Source organism: Mustela lutreola, chromosome 17 (genome assembly GCF_030435805.1).
Source record: "Mustela lutreola isolate mMusLut2 chromosome 17, mMusLut2.pri, whole genome shotgun sequence".
In the NCBI taxonomy this organism is placed as follows: Eukaryota; Metazoa; Chordata; class Mammalia; order Carnivora; family Mustelidae; genus Mustela; species Mustela lutreola.
Window position 1 is genome coordinate 41,439,284 of NC_081306.1, and position 17,570 is coordinate 41,456,853.

Consider the following 17,570-nt stretch of genomic DNA (forward strand, 5'->3'; position numbering starts at 1 on the left):
TGTGGGTGGGGGGGGCGGCGAAGGTGGGGCGGAGAGAGGGAGAAATCTATATGGGGGAGTGTGGGAAAGAGCCGCACTGGAGCGTCCCAGCGGCGAGGTGGCCTTGTGCAGGACTTGGGGCGCCAGTCTGGGGGGGACGGGTGGAAACGGAGGCGGCCGTGGAAGGCCCTCCCTGCTCGGCAGGAGGGGGCTGACTGGGGGAGGGACGGCGGTTTAGGGCCTAGGGGCCACGTGACCCTCCCCCAGGAATGCGGTGACGTCACCGGGGGCGTGGCTGTCCCCAAAATTGGGGAGGAAGGGGGGGAAAAAAAAAGCCAGAAAAAGTTTCTTTCCTGGAGTTCCAAACGAGGCGTGGGACGGAAGAAGCGGTCAAGACCAGAGGCTCGGGACTACACGGGGCCTGACTGCTATCTGGAGTCCCCTGTTCCAGGCCATGTCGGGGCCCACCTGGCTGCCCCCAAGGCAGCTGGAGCCTGCAAGAACCTCTCAGGGGAGAGCACTCCCCCGAGGCGCCCCGGGGCCGTCGCCCGCCCATGGAGCAGGTAAGACAGCCCCGGTGCCGCCGAGGAGGCCACTGGCCATTCCGCGCTCACCTCTGTCTTCTGCCTCCTGCCTGTCCCTGCCGCCCCCTCCCTGAAGCCCTTCCGGCTTCCTGCTCCTCCTGCTATGTTCTCGGACCCCAGGTGTGTGGGGGAGGGAGGAAGAGGGACCCAAGAGGACAGCCTCCACACGTGTCACCCTTCTCTCCTTCTCTGTCTCCACCTTGGCTCTCTCTTCCCTCACCCCAGCACTTCAGCCCCACCCCAGGGTCAATTTTTGCCCCCTCCCATCTGAGCAGTGTTACCAGGCCCCCGGGGGACCGGATGATCGGGGGCTCGCCTGGGTGGGGTGCCATGGAGCACCCCAGCGCTCACAGGTGAGAACTGGAATGGGGGGGTGGAAGGTGGGGGCACTGGGGCAAGTGATTTGAATTCTCCCTGCTTTTGCTTCATCCCCAGGGGCTCCCCCCGGATAGGGGGGCCTTGCGTCCAGGGAGTCTGGATGCCGAGATAGATTCGCTGACCAGCATGCTGGCTGAGCTGGATGGAGGTCGTGGTCATGTTCCACGACGGCCAGACCGGCAGGTGACCCCCCCCACCCCCCATCCTGCCCCTGCTCCTTGTCTCCTGCCCTCCTCCACATTCCCCAGCCTGGTCCCTTCTCTAGATTTTCAGCCTAGCCCCCCTCAACCTCCTCCCCCTCCAAGTGTGAGTGATGCATACGGGAGCATGGAAGAAGCTGGGCCACCAAGGCTTCTTGCTTATCAGCCTCTTGAACGTGGGCCCTTGTCAAAGCCCAGCTCTTGCCTTGGGGTCACACCCACACGGGGCGGGGGGTTCCTACAGATGTGTGTCCTGGAACGGGTCTGCTCACTCCTGGTCTGTGTTTCTCCCCAGGCTTATGAGCCTCCTCAGGCCCATGCCTACCGCACGGGCTCAGGCTCCCTGAAGCCGAATGGAGGGGGTGTTCCTATTCCTCCCCAAGAGCTCTCAGCATCTCCCTACGGGGGCCCCACTCCGGCCTCCTATGCCACAGCCAGCACCCCCGCTGGCCCTGCCTTCCCTGTGCAAGTGAAGGTGGCACAACCAGTGAGAGGCTGTGGCCCTCCCAGGCGGGGGGCCTCTCAGGCCTCCGGGGCCCTCCCGGGCCCCCACTTTCCTCTCCCAGGCCGAGGTGAAGTCTGGGGGGCTGGCTATAGGAGCCACCGGGAGCCAGGGCCGGGGGTTAAAGAGGAGGCTACAGGAGGAGGAAGAGGAGGCGGGTACGGGCCCCAGGTAAGCCCCGGGTACTGGGATTTGGGGGTCCTCACAGACACTGATTGGGTGCAGTGGGGGTGGTGTTTCATGTCCTGGTGGTCGGAGGCCAGGGGTGTTGGTGCTCTGGATCCCCCAGGGGTGTGGTGCTGGTCAGGAGACACAAGAGGGAGGAGCGGGAGCTGTACCTTGGCTCCTAGGGGTGCGCCCCTGGGGCCCTGGGCTGAGACCTCTTCAGATGAGCTTTTGGGTGGAATTGCCTGGTCCCCTCAGTGAGTCTGACAGCATAGGGAGCGCTGAACCCCTGGTTCCCCCCTCACAGGTCCCCCTGAGCCAGCCTCCTGAGGAGGAGCTCGAGAGGCTGACCAAGAAGCTGGTGCACGACATGAACCACCCTCCCACTGGGGAGTACTTCGGTGAGCGGGCGGACCGGAGGTGGGAAGAGCGGGGGACAGGGGACTGGAGAGTCAGAAGGACCGCCAGTCCACCTTCCTGATCTACGCTGATGGACCCTGTCCCTCCTTGTCCCCAGGGCGCTGTGGCGGCTGTGGAGAAGACGTGGTTGGGGACGGGGCTGGCGTTGTGGCCCTGGACCGCGTCTTTCACGTTGGCTGCTTCGTGTGCTCCACGTGCCGGGCCCAGCTTCGGGGCCAGCATTTCTATGCTGTGGAGAGGAGGGCATACTGTGAGAGCTGTTACGTGGTGAGTAGGTGTGCTGGGGGCTGGGGGCTGGGGGCTGGGGGCTGGAGTCAGCAGCAGCAGGAGGTGGGGGGCTTCCATCTAAGGTGGGGACTAGATGTCCAAGCCCCGAAGAGGAGCTCAAAGCCAGGGGACGAAACCGATAGGAAAGAAGGGAGGAAAGTAGCAAAATCACTGGCTGCTGGAGGGAAAGGACAAGACTCCTTTACAAACATGAGACGTTTATTTTAGAGTTAAGGGGATGTATGTTGTTAAATTCCCACACCACTACCCCCCGACGGAGCAGCCATTCCTACGGAAGGAAACCGAAACTCAAAGACAAAAATCACTTCTCCAGGAAGCCGCGGTGCTGGGACTTACACTCAGATCTGTTCAAGGCCGCTTTTCCCTGAATCCCTTGCAGGGAGCTACGAAAACAGATGGGTGGCCCGGCAAGGTGCCTGCCTGGCCTGGGCCGCCTCAGCCCCGAACTTCCCACCCTTCTTTCTAACAGGCCACCCTGGAGAAGTGCTCCACGTGCTCCCAACCCATCTTGGACCGGATCCTGCGGGCTATGGGGAAGGCCTACCATCCCAGCTGCTTCACCTGTGTGGTGTGCCACCGTGGCCTCGATGGCATCCCTTTCACCGTGGATGCCACCAGCCAGATCCATTGCATCGAGGACTTCCACAGGTCAGGCCGCATCTCCCATCTTTGGCTCGGGGTGGTCGACCTCCCCATCTTCATTCCTCCTTCTTGCCCCAGTCCCAGCCTCTCCAGTTTCCCACCCCTGGCTTTGTTTCTTTCTTGTTACCCGTCTCTCTCTCTTCTAAGATCCAATACCATACCTCGGACCTCTTCCGTTCCCTCGAGTATCCGACCCTCTCTGGTTTCCATGGTTAGTCCCCTCCAGCTCAGGGACTTAACAACCTTGTTGGTTCCCTTCCCCCCTCCCCGCAGGAAGTTTGCCCCGCGATGCTCCGTGTGTGGTGGGGCCATCATGCCGGAGCCTGGTCAGGAGGAGACCGTACGAATTGTTGCTCTGGATCGCAGTTTTCACATTGGCTGTTACAAGTGCGAGGTCAGGGGGCCTGGGCAAGGGGAAGGGGAGGTTCTTGGGGGTCCTGGGTGCTGGGTGTGTGGAACCCAGGGCTCCAGGCCTGGTAGAAAGCTGTTCCTTCTGTCTTCACAGGAGTGTGGGCTGCTGCTGTCCTCCGAGGGCGAGTGTCAGGGCTGCTACCCATTGGACGGGCACATCTTGTGCAAGGCGTGCAGTGCCTGGCGCATCCAGGAGCTCTCGGCCACTGTCACCACTGACTGCTGAGTCTTTTCAGAAGCATTGTAACACTCCCCCTTCCCATCAGCCACCCTCCCTGACATCAGCCTTTACAACTTTGTCATCAAAGGCTGTCTCCTCTTCCTCCGATCGTGAAATAATAATTCCTCAAGAGTTTCCAAAATCACTTTGAAGTGTATTGTCTCATCTGATTCTCACAGCAGCCTAATGCAAGCACACCTGCTACGAGTGTCTGCCTTTTTGTAGGAGAAGCCATCAGACTGCACGTTCCCCGATGGCCACGATCAGAACCTGGCTGGGTCTTCTTAGACTTAGTTTTTTGCAACGCCACTAGGCACTCTCGCAGACGTAGTTACTTGATGTAAAGACACCCCACGTCTCGGTACTTGGAGTGAGGCTGCAGCATGCCCTATGAAGCCTTTCCACTCCGCTCCCCGGACAGGCACTTGGCGTTATCTGCGGGGTTGGTGGTGCATTTAGACGGCGTCTGTCGATCAAGACCTCAACCTATAACCAGGCCAAGTACTGGTTGGGGAGAAGACAGGTCTGCGGCTTTGCCTACAAGTTGGGGCGCCTCTGTGGCAGAACAGCAGTAGTAGGGGTTTGCAGGTGGTAAATACCGAGCCGGCAATAAGGCCGGGCTCTGGCGCAGCACAAAATGGTGGGAGATGCTTTAAAATGGTGCTAAAGGCCTGCACTCCCCAACTCCGCGCCTTGCGCCAGAATAAGGGGAAACAGCCCCGCATGAGGGCAGGAGGCTCCCCGAGCAGAGTTGGGGGGTCAACAACTGGACACGAACTGGTTCAGGCCCCGGACACATCCGAGGTAGGGCAACCTTAGACCTCGGCAAGAAGAAGGTCTCCTTCAAGCCCAGAAACCCCAACCGCCCTCCCGAGGCCTCGCTTGGACCACCTCGGCTGCCGTAACCACTGCCGTCCGCGCAGTTCTCGCTCCGGAAAGCGCGCGAGACTTCCGGATCCCCGCCCCTTCCCATCAACCCCGGGCGCTCCCTGCCTCTCGCTGTGTGTTTTAAGTTCCAGCTCAGGCCGCGGGGGTGTAGTTTGTGCTGGGGCTCCGTTCCGTCGGTGACGCGGGCGCAGCGGGAGCGGCGCGCGCCGACCGCCCATTCCCGGCTGTCCCGCTTTCTCTTCGTCTCCTTGGCCCTCTCGTTAAGAGCCCCGCGTCTCCCTCTCATCGTCCGCGCCGTCCTCGTCGCGCGCCCGAAGCAGGAGGCGGGCCCAGGTCTCCCGGAAAACTCGCCCGCGGGAACGCGAGGCTAACGGCCGCGACCGCTCCCAGGTGGGGGAGGGGCGGGGCCTGAGGAGCCGGGGATGCGGCGGGCGGGAACGGGTTCGGGCGGCCGGCGGGCGTGGGCAGGGAGACTCCCCCCCCCCCCTCCCGGGGCCCGTAGAGTGTTGGAGCAGTCCACCTGCGCGGGGAGAGGGCGTAGGATGGAGGGGACAGCGGAAGGCCGGCTTTTGTGGAGGGAGGCGAGCGTGCAGCTCCGGAGCGGCTCTGGAGCCTTTCCTCTCCTCGTCATTGTTCTGCACCCTGACCCCCCCTGTCTGGGCTCCAGGCCCCCTCAGACCGCGCCATGGGTGACAGCGATGACGAGTATGACCGAAGGCGCAGGGACAAGTTCAGAAGAGAGCGCAGCGACTATGACCGTTCCCGGGAAAGAGATGAAAGACGTCGAGGGGACGATTGGAATGACCGGTAAGACTTCTTTGCCCCAGCTTTGTCCCCCTGCCTCATTCTGTGGCCCTCCGCCCTCATTGCATTGCCTTTATTACTATTTTATAGAGCGAACCCCATGAAGTCGCTTATACTCCACCGTTTCGGGTCGGTCAACCCATTCGAGGTTGGCCAGAGATTTTTTTTTTCCCCCCGCTCGATTTTTGAAACGTCCACTAGTTTGAGTAGGAGGAAGTAACATTTATGCATGTACTTTAAGATGCGTGAGTTTCATTGTTTGTAAGTTACCCCTGAAACAGGTGGATTCAAAGAAAGTGATGTTTTAGAGTTGACTGGACTGGAGGGCTTGTCAGACCAGACCTGTTCCCTGGCCGAATGTGGTTCAGTTTCTTCCCTAAAATCAGAAAGAGTTCTCTGGGGCAGTGAGGGTTAGGCTAACTCAGCTAGTCATTCGCGTTCTGGGATGCCCTTGAGTTAAATATTTTTAAGGTTTTTTCATTGAGGGAAATCTGACATCGTTTCCGATAAACTAATTAAGAGAAACGATTTTTTAAAAAAGATTTTATTTATTTATTTGACAGACAGAGATCACAAGTAGACAAAGAGGCAGGCAGAGAGAGAGAGGGAAGCAGGCTCCCTGCTGAGCAGAGAGCCTGATGCGGGACTCGATCCCACGACTCTGAGATCATGACCTGAGCCGACCTGAGCTGAGATCATGACCTGAGCTGAAGGCAGCGGCTTGACCCACTGAGCCACCCAGGTGCCCGATATTTTTTTTTTTAAATCTAAAGGATATCACAGGGGCGCCTGGGTGGCTCAGTGGGTTAAGCCGCTGCCTTCGGCTCAGGTCATGATCTCGGGGTCCTGGGATCGAGTCCCGCATCGGGCTCTCTGCTCAGCAGGGAGCCTGCTTCCTCCTCTCTCTCTGCCTCTCTCTCTGCCTGCCTCTCTGACTACTTGTGATCTCTCTCTGTCAAATAAATAAATAAAATCTTTAAAAAAAAAAAAAAAAAAAAATAAAGGATATCACAAAACCTGTGTGGGGGGGCTTTGAGGTGACTTACTGGCGTAGCATTTATTCATTCAGTGTTATTTTGAAAAACGAGGTCAGGGAAGCTTCCAGTCTGTAGTCCGTGTATTTCTTCAGTGGGGAGACCATGTGGTGCTTTTTCTCCCCTTCTGTTTTGTAAGGAAGAAGAAAGTCAGAGGTGTTCCGAATTCTGAGAAGGGCCAAGAAGTAGTTACTGTGATTAAATAATCTATAGTCTGGGGCCCAGAGTGGAGGGCAAAATGGCCTTGGGTGTGCTGCAGTTGAGTATGTACGAGGGATCGTCATAAAGATGGTAAAGAGTTGAAGGAGCAGATCTCAAGTAGGGGAGTCGTGTTGGAGGTGATCATGTCGGAGAGAGCCCAGGAAAGTGACACTTAGCAAGACTTGGAGAGATGAATGGGAATTCCCCAGGCACAGGTGGAGTCAACAGTTTGGACTTGGGGACATAAAATTGTGTGCAGAAAAGGGCCCATGTTCTAGTTCTTATTTGTTTGTTTTTAAGTAGTTCTTGGGGCGCCTAGGTGGCTCAGTGATTAAGCTTGTGCCTTGGCTCAGGTCATGATCCCAGTGTCCTGGGATTGAGCCCCATGTGGGCTCCCTGCTCCCCAGAGAGCCTGCTTCTCCCTCTCCAGCTCCCCTGTGCTTGTGTTACTTCTCTCGCTATCTCTCTCTCTCATAAAATAAATAAAATCTTCTTTTTCTTTTTTAATAAAATCTTTAAAAAAATAAAGTAGTGGTTCTCAGAGGTGGCTGGGAGGGTGCATTCGGTTAAGTGTCAGACTATAGATTTTGGCCCAGGTCATGATCTCACAGTGTGGAGATGGGCCCCTTGCTGGACTCCTGGCTGGGCAAGGATCCTGCTTAAGATTCTCTCTCCCTCTACCGCTGCCTCTCTCCTCCTCTAAAAAAATGATAATAAAGTAGCAGTTTTCAAAATCGGGCCCACAGACCCCAGGGACTTGTGGTGTTAGAAGTATTTTTATAGCAACTTTAAGGTAGGATTGTCGTTTTCACTGTGTTGCTGTTTGCATTGTTGGTGCTGTAGCATTGGTGGGAAAACTGCTTTTGTCTTAGTGCAAATCAAGGCAGTGGCACCAAGCATTTTTTAAAAAAGCCAGTTTTGGGGTGCCTGGGTGGCTCAGTGGGTTAAAGCCTCTTCCTTCAGCTCAGGTCGTGATCTCAGGGTCCTGGGATTGAGCCCCACATAGGGCTCTCTGCTCAGCAGGGAGCCTGCTTCCCCCTGCCTCTCTGCCTACTTGTGATCTCTCTCTCTCTGTCAAATAAATAAAATCTTTAAATAAATAAATAAATAAATAAAATCTTTAAAAAAAAAAAAGAAACTCTCTTGTCAAGTTTTGGGTAGTATCAAAGTATAGTTTCAGTTACTTGAAAAGACTATTAAGGTATTTCATTTTCTTTTTTTTTTTTTTTTAAAGATTTTATTTATTTCTTTGACAGAGAGATCACAAGTAGGCAGAGAGCGGGGGAAGCAGGCTGCCTGCTTAGCAGAGAGCCCGATGTGGGGCTTGATCCCAGGACCCTGAGATCAAATTAAAGGCAGAGGCTTAACCCATTGAGCCACCCAGGCACCCCAGAGTATTTCATTTTCCAACTATGCATCTGTGAGGCTAGATTTTCTTCATGTTTTTTAACCAAACAACATACTACAATAGATTGAATGTAGAAGTAAATATGGGGGTGCCTGGGTGGCTCAGTTAGGCATCTGCCTTCAGCTCAGGTCACGACCATCCCAGATGCCAGAGTGCTGGAATCTGGACCCGTGTAGGGCTCCCTGCTCAGCTGGGAGTCTGCTTCTCCCTTTCCCTCTGCTCTCCCGGCACCCCCTCCCCCCACTCCTACTCTATCTATATCGCTTTCTCAGTTTCACTCTCTCAAATGAATAAATAAGATCTTTGAAAAAAAAGTAAATATGAGAATTCAGCTGTCCGTATCAAGCCAGGCCTTGAAAAGATTTGTTAAATGCAAAAACAATGGCACTTTTCTTTCTTCCTTTTTTTAAGGATTTAATTTATTTATTTGAGAGAGAGAGCGTGAGAGAGCTTGTGCGTGAAAGCAGGGGGAGTGGGAGAGGGAGAAGCAGGCTCCCAGCTGAGCAGGGAGCTTGAAGTGAGGCTGGATCTCAGGACTCTTAAGATCACGATCTGAGCCGAAGGCAGGCGTTTAACTAACTGAGCCACCCAGGCACCCCAATGGCACTTTTCTTTCTTTTCTTTTTTTTTTTTTAATATTTTATTTATTTACTTATTTATTTAAAGATTTTATTTATTTGTTTGACAGACAGATCCCAGGTAGGCAGAGAGGCAGGCAGAGAGAGAGGAGGAAGCAGGCTCCCCACCTAGCAGAGAGCCCGATGCAGGGCTAGATCCCAGGACCCTGAGATTATGACCTGAGCCGAAGGCAGAGGCTCAACCTTGCACTGAGCCACCCAGGTGCCCCCAAGTAGCACTTTGCTTATTAAAAAAAAAATTTTTTTTGAAAATAGCTGTTTTTCATAAAAATGTAATTCATGTTAATTTATAACTGCATAATTAATAGATATTGTTCTGTTTTGAGTACAGTATTGATGTCATCCACATAAAGAAAGCTCTTTAATCTGTAATTTTATTTAAAACATTTTTTAATTTATTTTAAAGATTTTATTTGAGAGAGAGCACGCGAGTGTGTGCATGCATGGTGGGGTACAGAGGGAGAAGCAGATTCCCCGCCGAGCGGGGAGCCTGATGATGTGGGGCTGGATCCTAGTACCCTGGGATCATGACCTGAGCTGAAGGCAGATGCTTAACTGGCTGAGCCACCCAGGTGTCCTGCAGTAATTTTAGAGTGTGTGGGGGGGTGGCTAGCAGTCCCTAGACCAAACGTTTGCCCTTTGCCAGGGCAAAGGATGTCTATTTGGTTAAGGTTGGGATGGAGGTGGCTTGTAACTGGTGGAGAGACTGCAAGGACAGCAGGACCAAGGTTTTGAACGGTGTGGTGTACTGGCATTTAGCAAGGAAGGGTATGGCATGATTGCATTTATGTTTGAGAAAGATCCCTGATCGCTTTGACAGGAGAGAAGTGGGAGGGACTAGAGATTGGGTCACCAGAGGCTGCAGTTACAGGGGAAATGACCAATGTCAGGGCACACGGACGGGGGCAGGGTAGAGGACAGCTTTGCTAGGCTCTGAGGCAGAAGATTAGCAAGCCAATAGGTTGCGTGAGCTGTGAGGGAGACACTTGATAAGTTGCGTACCTGTTAATGGTTGATATCCCTGCTCCCACGGAAAGCGGAGAAGCGAAACAAGCTTGGAGAGCCGTCCGCTTGAGGGTACTGGCAGAAATGATGGCAGTGGGCATCACTGAGTCTTCCTTTTTTGTTTAGAGAATAGTTTCATAATTGGGGGCTTTTAGCCGTGTGTTTCGGGATAGGAAGGGCCTGTCCAGGAGCATGCCTGGCTGTGTCCTAATGCCGTTGCTCGTTCTTATCGCCAGAGAGTGGGACCGTGGCCGGGAGCGGCGCAGTCGGGGTGAATATCGGGATTATGACCGCAGTCGGCGAGAGCGCTTCTCTCCTCCCCGCCACGAGCTCAGCCCCCCGCAGAAGCGCATGAGGCGAGACTGGTGAGGTGGCAACGGTTTCTCTGGCTTCCCTCCTCAGCCTCAGTTCCACTTGGCCCCGGCTGTGTTCTTCACCTCACTGAGGACTTTATTGTTTCCTTTTCTCAGACTTCTTATAAACCCACCTTTCTTATCCCCTAAACCCTTGGGTGAGAGACCACATTCCATATGCCCCTTCCTCTGTCCCATCCTCCGTCGTGCTCTGGAGACATGATTCCCTTCTCTGTCTGACTTTTGTGTCCCCCACCCTCAGGGATGAGCACAGCTCTGACCCATACCACAGTGGCTATGAGATGCCCTATGCTGGGGGGGGTGGGGGCCCTACCTACGGCCCCCCTCAGCCCTGGGGCCACCCAGACGTCCACATCATGCAGCACCACGTTCTGCCTATCCAGGCCAGGTAAAGACCTGGGGTTCCGGGGTTCTTGGGAGAAGGGAGATGTTAGGTTTGGGGGACGGATTGGGGTTGCCAAGGACCGTGGCTGGAGCCAGGAAGCGGGTTAGGGACAGAGAGGGGTGCCTGTGGGGGTGGTAGCAGTCGGTGCCTGGGGTGGTGTCCGTGGTGGGCAAAGGAAGGGGGCAGCTGGCTACCCTGGCCCCCCCATCCCCCCCACCCTCTCCCCCGCAACCAAGACTTCCTGACCGGGCCCCCCCCAGGCTGGGCAGCATCGCAGAGATTGACCTGGGTGTGCCACCACCGGTGATGAAGACCTTCAAGGAGTTTCTCCTGTCATTGGATGACTCTGTGGATGAGACCGAGGCTGTGAAGCGTTACAATGACTATAAGTTGGATTTCCGAAGGCAGCAGATGCAGGATTTCTTTTTGGCTCATAAAGATGAGGAGTGGTGAGTGCCCCGTCTTCGTCCTCTCTGTTCCCGAGCATGTTTCCCCTGGCCCCGCCAGCGGAGCCTGCAGCCCTGTCCTCTTGCCCTTCTCCCCAATCCAGAACTTCCTGGGGGTGGGGGATGGGAAGTACAACAGCACTGGCTGATGGGTTCTCCTCCTCACTTCAGCGTCTGCCACGGCCTCCCACCCCACCTCGCTTCCCCTCTGTCCTCAGTGAGTGGGACACCTCCAGGCAGCTGGCCAGAGCCACCTGTTCCCTTGGGGCAGCAGACAGCCTGCTTCCCACTCGCTGGTATGGGGTCATTGTCGTCCCTGGTCGCCGGGACCCGGTGTGGCTGTGCTGTTCTCCCAAAAGCAACGAGTGAATCCAGACAAGAAAAAGCACAGATCTCAGGGTCGTTGACAGAAAAAGAGTTTTAATTTTTTTCCTTTTGTGGATGTTTTAATTTTAATCAACCATCTTTTCCCCCCTTCCTGCTCCTCCTCCTCCTCATCCTCTTTCTGCTCCTCCTCCTTGAAAAGAGCCAGAACTGGGAACTACACCCGCTCATCGACGGAGCTCGGAGCAAACCCACCTCCACCCCCACCATACCCAGCCCATACATGAGCCCCCTGGGCTGAGCTGCGCTGCCCCGGCCAGGCAGACAGGCAGGGCACTGCTGTGCACAATGCAGCGGTTTAGCTGAATGTGATTGCTCAGGCAGCTAGTCAGTCAGGGCCCCCACCGCGGAGCCCCGCGGGGGTGGGGCATCTGGGCCGGGACGCCCCAGCCAGGAGCCAGCCGGTGGCCCACCTGCCAGCATGGGCCCTGGGCGCGGCTAGTTAAATCTTGAGCTCTGTTTGACCAAGCGGCCAAGGTAAAGATCCTGGAGGTGATGCCTGCGGCTTTCCTTTCCTCTCACGCTCAACTTGTGGTTCTGTTTTGTCTGTCACTGTCCCCTCTTTCTTCTTTCTCTGTGCCTTGGTCTCATTCTCTGGTACTTTTCATTCTTTCTCCATCCCTGTCCTTGCTCCTCGCCTAACCACTTGTTTCCCATTTTTTTTTTTCCCAGTTTTTCTGGCCTTCAGTTTTTTCCCTTTGTTTTCGATTTCTGGGACTTCCTCACACTTTGGCTTTCTGCTTTTTCTCATACTCCTCATTTCTTCTGTTTTTTCTTTTTTTCCCCCCTCAAGGTCCTATTTTAAATGTTTTCTTTCCATGCTCCATCCTAATCCTCTACCCCTCTCCTCTCTCTCTCCCTGTGGGCAGTACCTGACGTTATAAGGGCACTTCAGTTTCTCCCTTTGGTCTTTCCCTGTCCCTCCACCATCTGCTTTTCTTCCCAGGCGGGGAGAAAGCTTTTCTGCCTCTTTTGGCTTTTCCTATCTGGTGCATTTCAGGTTTCCCTCTGTCTTCCACCTAGGGATGGAGGGAGTTGGTGGGAGCCATCCTGTAATGATTTTAGCTGGGGGTTGGCAAGGAGAGGGAGGTTCTTTGGGGCCTGCTGCTTAGCCTTCCTCTTGGAAGCTTTGGGAAACTACACTTCTTTAACTTAGCGTTTCCCAGAGACTCAGGGCAATCATTCTGCCTCTCTAACCCTGGCCTCCCCCTGTAGTCATTGCTTTTCCCAAATCCAGAGCTCTTAGTTCCTGGCTGTCCCCCAGATCTTCTCAGAGCATAGCCTCTGGTTCCTTTTGGGGGTATTGGGTGGTTCTAGTGCACCCCTCTCCCCAGTCTTTCTGCTTTCATAGTTTTTTGTGGGTGTGAGAGGATGGGGACTAAGCCCTGACTTGCCTGGGCCCCTCCCCATGTCCTGGTCATGGCATCCAGTGACTATTTTGTCTCTTCCCTCCCTACTTCCTTCCCAGGTTTCGGTCTAAGTACCACCCAGATGAGGTGGGGAAGCGTCGGCAGGAGGCCCGGGGGGCCCTGCAGAACCGACTGAGGGTGTTCCTGTCCCTCATGGAGAGTGGCTGGTTTGATAATCTTCTCCTGGACATAGACAAAGCTGATGCCATTGTCAAGATGCTGGATGCAGGTGTGTGCACTGGGGGGGGAGGAGGATGTGTGGTGACCAAGGTCTTGGTTGGGCAACAGAAGTCAGTTGATGAGCCAGAGGCTAAAGGCCAGGGCCACTGTGACCTCTGCTCCCTTTGTTGGTAGCGGTGATTAAGATGGAAGGAGGGACCGAGAATGATCTGCGCATCCTGGAGCAGGAGCAGGAGGAGGAGCAGGCAGGAAAGCCTGGGGAGCCCAGCAAGAAAGAAGAAGGTCGGGCCGGACCGGGCCTGGGGGACGGAGAGCGCAAGGCCAATGAGAAGGACGACAAGAAAGAAGACGGCAAACAGGTCCGGGCGGGGCTTGCTGGGCGCTGCCTGTGAGCGCCTGGGGAGGGTGACGGGGCAGCTTCAGTGGTCGGGGTCCTGGAGGGCTGTGTGATGGGTCCAGGAGAGGCGGAGGGCTAGGGAGGGGCCGGCATTCTGATCAAGGTTGCGGGGAGATGGACATGCCTGGGATTGTCTTTACCTGCAGGCTGAGAACGACAGTTCTAACGATGACAAAACTAAGAAATCTGAGGGTGATGGGGACAAGGAAGAGAAGAAAGACGACTCTGAGAAAGATGCCAAAAAGGTAGGGTATCTCTTGCCGCGGGATCAGTGTCGGGCCCAGGGGCCTGGTTACCTGACTCCCCACCCTCCTGCCGTGGCTCACAGAGTAGCAAGAAGCGGAACAGGAAGCACAGTGGTGACGACAGCTTTGACGAAGGCAGTGTGTCCGAGTCAGAGTCGGAGTCGGAGAGTGGCCAAGCTGAGGAAGAGAAGGAGGAGGCTGGTGGGTTTTATTTTCTGCTTCTAGTCCATTCTCTTCCTCCTGAATAGGGGTAGGGGAGGTGGGAGTGGGTGAAATTGATCAGGGGCGGCCCTTTTGGGAGATGAGGGTGTGGAGGTGGGAGTGTGACTGCTTCTCCGTCTTCCCCTCCAAAATCAACAATAAAAAAATCCCCCAATTGCCACCACTTTCTGCCCAGAAGAGGCACTCAAGGAAAAGGAGAAGCCCAAAGAAGAAGAAAGGGAGAAGCCTAAGGACACTCCTGGGCTGGAATGTAAACCTCGGCCCCTCCATAAGACTTGCTCCCTCTTCATGCGCAACATTGCACCCAACATCTCGCGGGCAGAGATCATTTCTGTGAGTGGGGAAGAGCGGTCATGGGGGCAAGAATGGCACCCGGGCTCCATCTTTGGTGGCAGGGTCGGGGAGCTGGTGAGGCGGGGAGAAGGTACTGTGACTCTATTTCTGATGTATACCCGTTTCTCCAACAGGGAAGCTCCTTCTCATGGGCCCATGCCTTCTGTGGGCTGGCCCCGATCGCCCCATTGGCCTTTAAGTGCCATTACTCTTAAGCCCTTTATTGGTGTTTCCTAACCTGAGGAAAGAGTCAAGGCAGTCCCAGGGTTCTGAGGACAGGGGGATTGGAGGAAGAAGTGAAACGTTGAATCACTCAGTGGGGTTTCTGTTCCTCTGTTTTTCCAGCTTTGTAAAAGATACCCAGGCTTTATGCGTGTGGCGCTGTCAGAGCCCCAGCCGGAGAGGAGGTGAGGCGTGGGGAGGAGAGTGACCCTGGATACCCTGGAGATACAGCACAGGGGGAGGGTGATGGCCAGGATCCCTTCCACCCCAGGGTTATGCTGACCTTTCCTTCTGCAGGTTTTTCCGTCGTGGCTGGGTGACCTTTGACCGCAGCGTTAACATCAAAGAGATCTGTTGGAACCTGCAGAATATCCGAGTAAGTGCTGGGAATGGGCTCTCTGTGCTGCACACAATCTCTGATTCCTTTGGTCTTTGATTCATTCATTCTGCCCCGCCCCCCCGACCGTCCAGTCTGCTCACATTAAGCGTATACCGGTGTCTGTGAGTAAGACGCTCCTGGTCCCTGTTCTCGGGGAGCTCACGGTCCAGTCGCTGGTCCTGTCAGTAGGCCAGTTCCTGGAGCTGCTGCTTCCTGGGCAAGTGTTGGTGAGCTTTGTGTTGGCTCCCTCTAGCTCCGGGAGTGTGAGCTGAGCCCTGGTGTGAACAGAGACCTGACTCGCCGAGTCCGCAACATCAACGGCATTACCCAGCACAAGCAGATAGTGCGCAACGACATCAAGCTGGCCGCCAAGCTGATACATACGCTGGATGACAGGACCCAGCTCTGGGCCTCGGAGCCTGGGACACCTCCTCTGCCAACAGTCAGTGACTCCCGTGAAACTTCTCCAGAAGCAGCCCATACCGTGTCTTCTGCTGTGGGCATCTCTGGTCTTGTCTGTAGCGTTAATCCCCTGTTCTCAGCCTATCTGAGCAGCATGTCCAGCTTCCACTAGAACAGACTGGCATAGTGATGATGTATTGGCTAAGAGAGAATAAGTAAGGAAAAGACAAATAACGAAGCAGTGATAACAGGCCAGGGGAACCCTGGATTCCTTTCTGCTTGATGAGGAGCTGCTGGGACTGTCTGCCTCAGAGTTTTCTCTTGTCATCTTACTTGCCCTTCTTCTTCCTCCTTCCCAGAGTCTGCCCTCCCAGAACCCAATCTTGAAGAACATCACTGACTATCTGATTGAGGAAGTGAGTGCAGAGGAGGAGGAGCTGCTGGGGAGCAGTGGGGGGGCTCCCCCTGAGGAGCCCCCTAAGGAAGGGAACCCGGCAGAGATCAACGTGGAGCGGGATGAAAAACTGATCAAGGTGCCAGCTAGAGCAGGCGGGCAAGGGTCCTTCCTGGCTTGGGGCAGCAGAGGGCCCAGGAGAGCATGGTGAACTCAACGGGTTTTGATTTCTCTCAGGTTTTGGACAAACTCCTTCTCTATTTGCGCATTGTGCATTCCCTGGATTATTATAACACTTGCGAGTACCCCAATGAGGATGAGATGCCCAACCGCTGTGGCATCATCCATGTTCGGGGGCCCATGCCTCCCAACCGCATCAGTCACGGAGAAGGTGGGCTCCCAGCCACTCCCGAGTCCCCTTTGGTTTCCCTTTCTCAGCTGCCTCTGGTCGTAGATGTGTTCTGGGAGCAGTGCCTTCCCAGCCTCGCATTTTTTTTCCCTCCCTCTTTAAATATTTTAAAATAATCTTTCTGTCTAACGTGGGGCTCAAACTCAGGACCCCTGAGATCAAGAGCCACATACCCTGAGCCAGCCAGGTGCCCCTCGTCCCTTCCTTGCTTCTGGCTCCCTTCTCCAGCTCGCTTTTGTCCCTGTTCCCAAACCACAGTGCTAGAGTGGCAGAAGACATTTGAGGAGAAGCTGACTCCACTGCTGAGTGTGCGGGAATCTCTTTCTGAGGAAGAGGCTCAGAAGATGGGGCGCAAAGACCCCGAGCAGGAAGTGGAGAAGTTTGTCACCTCTAACACCCAGGAACTGGGCAAGGATAAGTGGCTATGCCCTCTCAGTGGCAAGAAATTCAAGGTCTGGGATGGTAGGGAGCTGTGTTAGAACTGTGGGCGGAAGGGGGTGAGCCAGGAAGCCGCCTCTGGCCTGGGGAGGAATTGGCTCTGGAACTGGTGGGCGGGGAGGTCGATTATCCTTGCACATTGCTTGCTCTGTTCTGATCCAGTCTCTCTTTACCCAGGGCCCTGAGTTTGTACGCAAACATATCTTCAACAAGCATGCAGAGAAGATTGAGGAAGTGAAGAAGGAGGTTGCATTTTTTAACAACTTTCTCACTGATGCCAAGCGCCCGGCTCTGCCGGAGATCAAGCCGGCTCAGCCACCTGGCCCTGCCCAGAGTAAGATACGATCCATGAGGGTCTGCCACATTCCCTCTCCCTTGACTATCAAGGACTCCTGGTTCTCTTTATCCTATGATCCTCTGAAAACATTCTTTTCCACTCAGGCAGTATTCCTAAAAGCCAATTGTCATTCCCCACCTCCCATCCCCCTCCCCCCTCCCGCAGTAATTCATGTTTCTGTCCATGTTGTACTCCCCCCAGGCCTGACGCCGGGACTCCCCTACCCACACCAGACTCCCCAGGGCCTGATGCCCTATGGTCAGCCCCGGCCCCCCATCTTGGGCTATGGAGGTAAGTATAGGGGAAGACTTGAAAGGGCTTAGTGGCTGCGAGGGGCTGGGAGAAAGGAAGCTAAACCAAGGTATAGTTGAGGTCACAGATTTTCAACTCAACCCCAATCTCTTTGTGTAGCTGGTGCTGTCCGTCCTGCGGTCCCCACCGGAGGGCCTCCATACCCTCACGCCCCCTATGGTGCTGGCCGAGGGAACTATGATGCCTTCCGAGGCCAAGGAGGTTATCCCGGAAAGCCTCGGAACAGGTGAGAATGAGCTAAGAAGTCCAAGCTTTCTTGCCCTCTTCAAGCTCCCTTTCAGGGACCCTCAAGCTGTCCTCCTACCTTACCTCTTCCGTATCTCACAGGATGGTCCGAGGAGACCCACGGGCCATTGTGGAATACCGTGACCTGGACGCTCCAGATGATGTGGACTTCTTCTGAGCCCTCTGCTGCTCACTCCTGGCCTCGTCTAGAATTGTGAATGCCTGGTCCTATCCAGCTGATAATTTTTTTTGTACGTTCAGCCCTACTGCCAATAAAAGCACTTCCATAGTGATTATTTATTATGTACCT

The 17,570-nt window shown here is 54.9% G+C and overlaps 2 protein-coding genes across 9 annotated transcripts; both read left to right on the plus strand.

Moving 5' to 3' along the window:
* Positions 1–277: 277 nt before the first annotated feature.
* TRIP6 (thyroid hormone receptor interactor 6) lies at positions 278–3,934 on the plus strand. Its single transcript, XM_059155609.1, has 9 exons — positions 278–542; positions 789–916; positions 999–1,124; positions 1,437–1,814; positions 2,116–2,209; positions 2,326–2,495; positions 2,986–3,164; positions 3,432–3,552; positions 3,664–3,934. Exons 1-9 carry the CDS (start codon positions 434–436, stop codon positions 3,793–3,795), a joined length of 1,437 nt encoding a protein of 478 aa, XP_059011592.1. The 5' UTR covers positions 278–433; the 3' UTR covers positions 3,796–3,934.
* Positions 3,935–4,742: 808 nt separating this feature from the next.
* Positions 4,743–17,553, plus strand: SRRT (serrate, RNA effector molecule). 8 transcript variants are annotated; one of them, XM_059155596.1, is made up of 20 exons: positions 4,743–5,067; positions 5,345–5,484; positions 10,004–10,132; positions 10,383–10,529; positions 10,763–10,975; positions 12,825–12,994; positions 13,120–13,304; positions 13,489–13,587; positions 13,671–13,788; positions 13,988–14,142; positions 14,488–14,549; positions 14,662–14,740; positions 14,997–15,185; positions 15,505–15,678; positions 15,777–15,930; positions 16,207–16,400; positions 16,564–16,720; positions 16,913–17,014; positions 17,135–17,261; positions 17,363–17,553. In XM_059155596.1, the coding sequence occupies exons 2-20, from the start codon at positions 5,363–5,365 to the stop codon at positions 17,436–17,438; spliced, it is 2,652 nt and encodes an 883-aa protein (XP_059011579.1). In that variant the 5' UTR covers positions 4,743–5,067; positions 5,345–5,362; the 3' UTR covers positions 17,439–17,553. The 8 variants fall into 8 exon arrangements, with proteins under 8 accessions (XP_059011579.1, XP_059011585.1, XP_059011578.1 ...); XM_059155602.1 differs by having other exon boundaries at positions 4,744–5,067; positions 13,985–14,142; positions 16,909–17,014; XM_059155595.1 differs by having other exon boundaries at positions 4,744–5,067; positions 13,985–14,142.
* Positions 17,554–17,570: the final 17 nt, after the last annotated feature.